Source organism: Schistosoma mansoni, chromosome 2 (genome assembly GCF_000237925.1).
Source record: "Schistosoma mansoni strain Puerto Rico chromosome 2, complete genome".
Lineage (NCBI taxonomy): Eukaryota > Metazoa > Platyhelminthes > Trematoda > Strigeidida > Schistosomatidae > Schistosoma > Schistosoma mansoni.
In genome coordinates, this window is record NC_031496.1 from 7,944,585 (window position 1) to 7,953,436 (window position 8,852).

Sequence of the window (8,852 nt, forward strand, 5' to 3'; positions counted from 1 at the left end):
TTTCCATGGTGGTCTAGCTTCAATTGATTCATGATCTCAACTATTAAAATATCGGGACTCCTAAAGTTCACTTAACAGTTGCGAACATAACGGTATAACACAAGACAATTAAAAACGAAAATTGTTCTAACTTTGATGTTGCTCAATCGAATGATACATTCGCACTCAATTATCCTACCAACAAAAAGAAGCACACAATAATCAGGAAACGTTTATGGTATGACGACATAAAAAATAGAATATATATATATATGAGATGGCAGATGTCTGTTATGCTCTTACTGACCAATCATGACTCACTTTCATCAGACACAGTACAGTTGTAACCTGTTGATTCCGAATCAAATAATTTTGACGGTCCAAAGGTTCTGGCTTCTATCCAGTGCGAGACTGTGAGTATTATGACAAAAATGAAGTAGTTTTTGGAGTCTCTCTTGAAAATACAATATACGAAAATATTTTACCTGTTTACTAAGAGGAATCAATAAAAGTCAGGTGAAAGAACTATTCAATTACTCTAGTTTACAAACAGTATTCAACAACTCAGATATTCAACAAATTATACCGACTGAAATAGACATGTCAGTCGAAAGTGAACTATAAATTCCATTTGTTACTGCTAAATAATTTCAAACACTTAATTTTTGATTGTATTTAGCTTTCTTCAATAAACTAGAATATTCTAGTTAAGTCTCAGATGAATCAGTACTATCAAGTCTTGAATCTCGTAAGAATTATTAGATTATTATTAAATATTCTGACCGAAGTGACCATACTAAACGTAAATGAAACAAGATAACAATGTAATCATATGTAAACCAAGTAACCTATAGATTACTTAGTTGGTCTCTTGTATCTTTTACGAGTTCGAAAACTTAGATCTTGTCTTGTAGCTCGTTAATTGTCAGTCCAATGTTCTGAAGATTGAAGCTTACAACTCTATCATCGTCTTAATTCCCTTATAATAAAAATGTCTGTTTATAGCAGTCATTCACACCGAAAATATTTTACAGTTTACATTATGGACTGATCTTAGTTAACTAACCACTGGAAGCTAGCAGACAACGGACAGTTGTTTTATTTAAGTATAGTGCTCTTCAAAAGTGGACATACACTTCACACTTGTTGTTGAAACGAGGACCTTGAGACCTCTCAGCGAGTGATAAGCCTTAAAATCAAGGATTTCGTATAATTACACGCCTACGTGGTTTATCCTAACTTTTGGACGGATAAATTATTCTAATCTTTCCATCTATTCTTTCACCCATATTTGACCTAGTCGTTTACTCACATGTAAGCTTGACCGTTCCTGACACATGTGTAGATGATATTGCTTATATATCTTTACGTTTGCTTGTATTTTTTCCATGCTTATAAATGTTAAGTCACGTTTACTAACATTGAGTAAGTCGGTTTGACTTCTCTGGTTATCATCTCTTATCGTCTATCCTCATTGATGGATGTATGAAATATATTTATTAAAAATCACTCCCATAGTTAACTTATTTTGACACAATGTTCACCAAGGTGATCAAGTCGGCGAATACATACGAAGTTAATTTAGGAATTATTTTCTATTATTACTCGTCTATATCAAACGAATTGAAAAATGACCACTAAAGCACCCATTGGTTTACTTTTTTAACTTCGGTGAATTCGTAGTATTATGCAACCATCTTTTAATACAATTATTCGGTACCCGTCTCGTACCCAACATGGATGAAGTCCGTTGGTCATGACTTCTCTCTATAACTCCCGTAATTACCTCTGGGTGGATGTCTAACTGTGATTTAAACTATAAGATTCAACACCACAAACTCCTCCCATTGGAAATTCATTTTTCTTTCATGCTAAAAAAAGTTGTTTTTTCTAAACTAAATATCAAGCTCATCTTTAAATTAACATTTATTAATTATTTTAAATTATTCATTTGTTTAATAATACAGGTTTTAACAAAAGAAACCGGTGAACCAGCTTCAGCTGAACTTGTTCGTAATGTTATTCGTAATTGTTTGAGAAATGCAGCTGTATTAAACTATGAACGAATTTCTGAATATGTTATGATTGAAGGTAAGTTAAGATTATATGTCTAATTATATAACTGAAATCATGAGTCAGGAAGCTAGACCACCATGGAAAACCTGGAAGCACTGGACGGCCGTTTCGTTCTATTATGGGACTCCTCAGCAGTGCGCATCCACGATCCCGTCTCGCGAGATGGTGGTCTAGCTTCAATTGACTCATGATTTCAACTATATAAAATTTCTAAAATCTTCACAAAACCCCCTTCTGATATTTTTTAATCATGATAATATGCTATACTATATCTATGATTTGATCTATAATTATATAAGCAAAACTAATTAGTAAAGTTGTTTTTTAAGGGACATCAGAACTTCTTCTATGCGGTCCATTTTGTACACCTTTATAAATGCATAAGTAAAAGAGTGAGCCAGATTTATTTTACTCAGTTAAGAGAAAAACATGAAAATTCATCTTCTGTTTGTTTCATGAAAATTTTCTATAACCTGGCCTCTTAACTATCTCATCGTTCCATCTTTCGGGTAGGAAGTCTAATAATTAAATCATAAATTCAGAACTTCTTTATTCAAGCTTGATATTTAACCAATATTTCCAGGTAACTGTCATTCTTTCAGAAATAGTGCCCTCATTGTCTGAAACTTCAGGATTTGATCTCCTAACAGAAGACTTACAGATTAACTTAAAATACCTAGATGGTGTGATTCTTTTTGGTGAAGATTCAGATAAAATTCAATCTTATGATCTCCTTGAGTAACAATGCAAGTGTTTTCGGGCTGTATTTGTCTCCAGCACCAGGATTGGTCAGTGTCAACACCTGGACTAATAATCGAAACAAAAGCATTAGAAAACATTAACCATTTCACTTATCTTTAAAGTTTTATTAACCCTGGTGAATTGATGCTTAAATATACCCGAACACGGATTCAGAAAGCTAGGTTGGATTTTGCCAACTTGCGTCACTTGTGGCGTAGGTAGTATGTGCGTCTACTAACTAAAGAATGAGTATACTACTCAGATATACACTCTGTATCAATCAGTGGCTGTGAAACATGATCCTTAAAAACAAGTACACAAGCAGACTGTAGGTTTTCATTACTATTATCTTAACGAATTGCTCCTGTATATTGTGACTAACGAGCAAATAATGCTGAGGTTAAAAACAGTCAAGGTGCCATGAAAAAATAGGACATAATTTAATAAATTTGCAAATCTTAATCGAACAAGGAAGTTGAAATATGTTTTATGCATAAATAACCACTTATTACATCAATGGCCCATATTTCTTGGCTGAAGAGTAGGCTACTAGAAAACTAGTTGCAACCAAGTCAATCTTGGTATCAGTTAATGAGATTACTGATTGTTATACTGAGTTATGTCAGAAGGTGAAGACTATCTGTTTCAAGTTCTCAGAATTATTGTGATCATTTGTTGGATACAATGAGTAACACGACTCAGAATCGGTAATAATTGAGCAGACGTATATCCTCTATATTGTAGTCTAGATTGTGAGCCTTAGAACCCTATCCTCAGTGGTTAGTCTTTTTCACTATCATTTCTACTGCATTATTTCGATCCCTTCCCTATTCTTCTTTTTAATTTTTTTGTCATCCTGATAATTTGATATAGAAACCAGATCCAGGAATAGATGTGTAAGGGTTTAGATTTATTTGCAATTTTTACTAAGTCATTGTTTTCAATAATCGTTACAATAAAGTCGGCTGTCAACCGAAATCACAGTTATCCCATCGTAGCATTATCTACTTATCTGCGTTGAACTGAAAATTTAAAGTATATTTGAGAATCACTTCATTGTGGGACTCCTCAGCAGTGCGCATCCACGACCTCGCCTCGCGAGATTCGAACCCAGGGCCTACCAGTCTCGCGCCAGAGCACTTCATTGCCTTTCAATTATCCCAATTGCTCTTATGATTTTTTCAGTCTATTCCAAACTACTAAAATATAAGTTAAGTAGTTCAGAACAATGGCTTGATTAAATTGTAAAATTGGAATAATATTAACAAATATTATTATAAATTTGTCATAATGACTGAAATGAATTGTATAAGTTGGTGAATGGATATAGGCTATCGATATACATTTAGTTTAATTTTGCGCTAGTTATTTTTTGTCATCATTACTAAGTGTTTACATTGTACATATACATAGTCTTCAATTGTTCATTTGCATCTGAACTATCTTCTCGTCTGGTCTCTACGTGTTCTGCTTATTCATACTTTCGATATACTGAAACTCCTCACTCCGTCCGACAATTGTTGTGACTTTGAAGCCACTTTACGCTGTACACTACTTAAAAACAATCCTGTGAGTAGCGTCCACTACAGTATGAATTCGTTAAGCGGTTATACTGCTACGTTAAACAAACTTACTAGAAAGATTAATTTAACTTTGAGTTAACAATTTTCAGTCTTGGCACACTACTCTAATACACTTAGCAGTTTTGCTCTACAATCTATTAATGGTTAATACTTTCATGATCACTCTCAAATTTTAAACTATATTTCGCTGTGTCTATTAAGCATTTGGAAAGAACAACATCGATATATTCCTATTTTAACCGTGTTATTTGCTTTTCTATACACTTGATGAAGAACTACGTTGTCCATGGAAATATATATATATATATATATATATATATATATCTGAAGATGATGCCGATTCTTTTTTTAGTCGGACCACTTAGAAAAGGCTAGTCACAAAAACAGTACGTAAAATATGCTATAACATCGGAATGTCCACCGATGATAGTGACGCAATTTTATTGAGTACCTAAAAATAATAAATGATGAAATCTGAATGTAAACATTGTTTTCCTATACCCGTATCCAACGCTAATTACAAAAACTGTTCCAAACGCATTCAGTTTAATAACAATTAGCTTAATTAATTATAAACTTTAAATATTGTAACTTAATTCATCCCACAACAGAATAGTAAAACGTTTAAAAATGACCTTTTTACAACATCTGTATTTGTATTATCAACTGAATCATGAATTAGTCATGGCTATTTTCATCAACTTGAAGACTAAATAATGCAATCTAAATGTTTGTCAATCGTGTAAAGCACTCTGTTAGCAAAGTTCCATAGTATGTATGAACAATTATGTTAATTAGGAACGTGTTGTTCCAAAAAGTGTTTAGATGTATATATCCAAAGAATGCTTTTAAATCATTTTTCGATTTATTTAAAGAGTTTTCAGGGATTATTAGTGGCATTTCCTAATATTATATGATTGAAATGAAACAAGAATGCAAAGCGATACTACTACAATATGATAAAATATTTTAAAGCTTGTATCTAAACAAGCTTGAAAATGTATTAAACGAATGGCCCAAAATTAGCACGTTAACGTTATAAATTACAAGGATACGTGGTTGGTAGTACGTTAACATCTATATAATGACGATGTTTTCAAGAACAAAGATGTTCATGTATTGAAAAATCGACTGATCATCATAACACTAATAATTAGAGTTTATTTCCAAGTACATTTGTACTCTAAAGTATGAATGATTTTTAAAAGTTAAACCAAGTCTGATTATTACTACTGACTAACTAATTCTTTTTTTACCAATTTGCCATTGCGTAATCATTCTTAAAGCTCTTATCGTAATGTGGAAACTTAGTTACCAATTTGATTTTGTTATCTAGTCCAACAACTGAATAGTATTGTTTTTTTAATTGTTATTTATTACAGTCGTTTCTGGCCCACGAGTTAAAAGTAAGCAATCATTTTTTAAATTATTTTTTGAATGAAAGTAAACACACTACTCATTAGTATTAGTTGTCCATGGACCAACTTGCAATTTGTGGTTTTTGGTTGATTAGTAAAACTAAAATTCCATTCATTTTTAAATAATCTGAAGTTGGAAAAGTGGCTAATACTTTTCCACTGATTGTTCAACTATTACAATAAACGATTCCATAAAATTATTTACCGCATGGATTAGGATGAATTGAAGTCGGAAGTCAATGAAACATCGTCTTCATAAGGCCATCTGTTTATAACCGTTATTATTCAATTAAACCGCAACCTATCATAGTCGAAGCCCATGGATTCTTTTAATTCATTTGATTCTCAGACGATTAGTTATAAAATTCATTAAATTTGTTTGAATTAGATGTGTATTCAAACAATTCAAATTCAACCAGCTAACTTGAATAAATTGATGTTATTCAGTAGTATAGTTTCTTAATATATAAGTCAGTTTGATATTAGTAATTCTAGTCTATAAATTGTGCTGGGAAACGTCTTTGAATTTATAATCAAATACGTTTTACTCAGAACCTAAACTGTTACAGTATTATATGCCGTGAGTGCTTGCGTGTCCTGTTTATATATATGAACGTGCTGATTCCCGCCAATGAGAGAGGAGTGATTTATCGATCAGAGCAATGATATACAAAAGCCGTATGAGCAGTCTTGAGTATTTATCAGTCCTGCTTTCTGCCTAGCCCAGCCAATTAAGTCCACAACACCAATAACAGCCTCTACAATATGAATCATTATTCTCAAACATACTGGGTTTATATACCAAACAGACTGACCATATCGCACCATAAAATAAGAAATAACATTTGCACAAGATTTGGCCAAATGTGGTTGTGAATAGGGGGAACAGTAATTAATGGACTAGGGATAACTCAAGAATGGTAAATCGTATATTAATAGTCTATAGGTCAAAATAAAGCTCATAATAAGAGGAACACGAATACGAATAGTTTAGTTACTTAACAATTATACAATAGGAAATATACATATCATATTGCTTCATAATTAGTCCTCAAAGTTACCATTCATAAATCTCCACTGGATATAACAAGTATTATTTGGAAACGATAATAAAAACACCTTAAATAACCATATTGTTTACTTGTTTGATTTTTTTTCTTTTTCTCTATTATTTCAGATACAAACAAAGAAAGTAGAAAAATTAATGAAATGTATCATCTAGCCGAACTTTGCATTGAAGTACTTAAACAAAATGAACAACATCACTCTGAGGTCAGTGATACATATACATGACATACAAAAGTGTTTTCTTTTTTAATGTAAACTTGAATTCTTCTATACATTTTATTCTGGTAACTTCATTTTAATTTTTTCTGGTTAGCGCTTTTTAGCGAGTTAGTTTTCTACGGGAGGGGCTCACTAACCACATGCCCAACCCTCCTCCTTTATCCGGGCTTGGGATCGGCGGTAGCCCTATGAGGAGCTACAGGCTGAGTTGTGATAACTTCATATCGAGTTTAATATGTTTGTTTTAATTTTCGAGCTAATGAAACGTACTTTTGCTTATTTATTTTTCATGAAAATTGATCATTATTAATGTGCTTTATTCAAAAGTCATTTCCATTCTTGATTGAAATTCTTTTGTAGTCATTCTCCTGGTTCAATGATTTATTTATTGAACATACCGAGAATTTTTGGTATTTATTTCAAATGGATCTATTTGAATTAATGGATAGATTACCGGAGAATTGTTGGGAAGTATTTGATTTGTTTCAATTATTAAATAATTATCTTTTAAATAATTGTAAGTTAATTGAATTCTTAACTGATGATGAAATATATATATCATATTACATATATTAGCTACCTTTTAAAAAAGTTCAATAAGAATCAGACTCTATTATAAACTGATTGATGTTGAGAAATGTTGATCACAGTAGATTTCACCATTGTACACTAAACGTATCGTGCAGTGAATAAGAACACAGGCTGGGATAATCAAATGTACCTGAATACAAAATTACAGAATGTCTTAGTAAGATTTGAGAACCATACAGTAAATACATAATTTGCAAATGCCAGTCAATCGTCTCAGACTTCATTGTTCTCTTATTTCCATAGCAAATATTCACTGTTCTCGTTCTCTTTTCATTGATCTTCATAATCTTCTGCTGCCAGGTATTTCACTTTCGATCGGTGATGTATACTACTTATATCTATCAACATCAATAGCACACACTACAATAGGTTTGTAGGTGTACATTTTGAATAAGTCTCAAATTAGAGTTTAAAAGAAATCGTTGGGGCGATCCAGAAAATTTCTCGCAATAGACATGACAAGCTTAGGAAAACATTAAGAAGCATTTTATCCAATCATGGTTTGATTAGAAGTTTTGCAAGAAATATCGCGAAAATGAAAAGTCACATGTAGAGGTTCTGATTGGATGATTACTTATGCTGCTACTATGTTTAGTAGTATTCTAGAATTTTCAGGAAAACCCATGGACTTCCAAAATATTATGAAAACCCTATATTTTCTGTACATGAATGAACCTTTGGATTAAAGTGCTTCTCGCATATATTGCGCCTTTTCTCTCGTGTTCAAGTCGCTGTGTAGTTCTAGCTTGGGGGTTACGAGACTAGCTTAGGATCCTAGTATAGCGTTCAATCAGCAAGACTTATCAGAAATATATTCAGTTTTTTTAAATTTCTAAATGCTCTGTTAACTGATAAAAATGTTTGATAAAGATTATATTCAACTGTATTTAAGGAAATCATTACACTCCTTGAGGTATTTCCTGGAGTTCTAGTGAGAAGCAGTAACCGGTGGAGTTCAACCAGGTCTGTTGTGAGATAGGAACTCACTGATGACATTGGTGAATGGTTGCTCAATTTCGTGAATCAGTTGAAGTTAGAAATTAACACCGTTGGATGCCAGCTCAGTGGTCTATCGGTTAAGGGCTTCGGCTCGAAACTGGTAGGTCCTGGGTTCGAATCCCGCGAGAGTGGGTTCGTGGACGCGCACTGCTGAGGAGTCCCATAATAGGACGAAACG

The 8,852-nt window shown here is 32.7% G+C and overlaps 1 protein-coding gene across 1 annotated transcript in view; it reads left to right on the plus strand.

Annotated features, from left to right (window-relative positions):
- Positions 1-7,660, plus strand: part of Smp_212550 (uncharacterized protein) — a gene marked incomplete at both ends in the record, with an annotated part of 40,928 nt that extends 33,268 nt beyond the window's left edge. Inside the window, 4 exons of the mRNA XM_018795544.1 lie at positions 1,947-2,070; positions 5,762-5,785; positions 6,975-7,069; positions 7,445-7,660. Coding sequence (XP_018649846.1) covers positions 1,947-2,070; positions 5,762-5,785; positions 6,975-7,069; positions 7,445-7,660 — 459 coding nt within the window. The remainder of the gene's footprint in view (positions 1-1,946; positions 2,071-5,761; positions 5,786-6,974; positions 7,070-7,444) is intronic.
- Between the last annotated feature and the right edge of the window lie 1,192 nt (positions 7,661-8,852).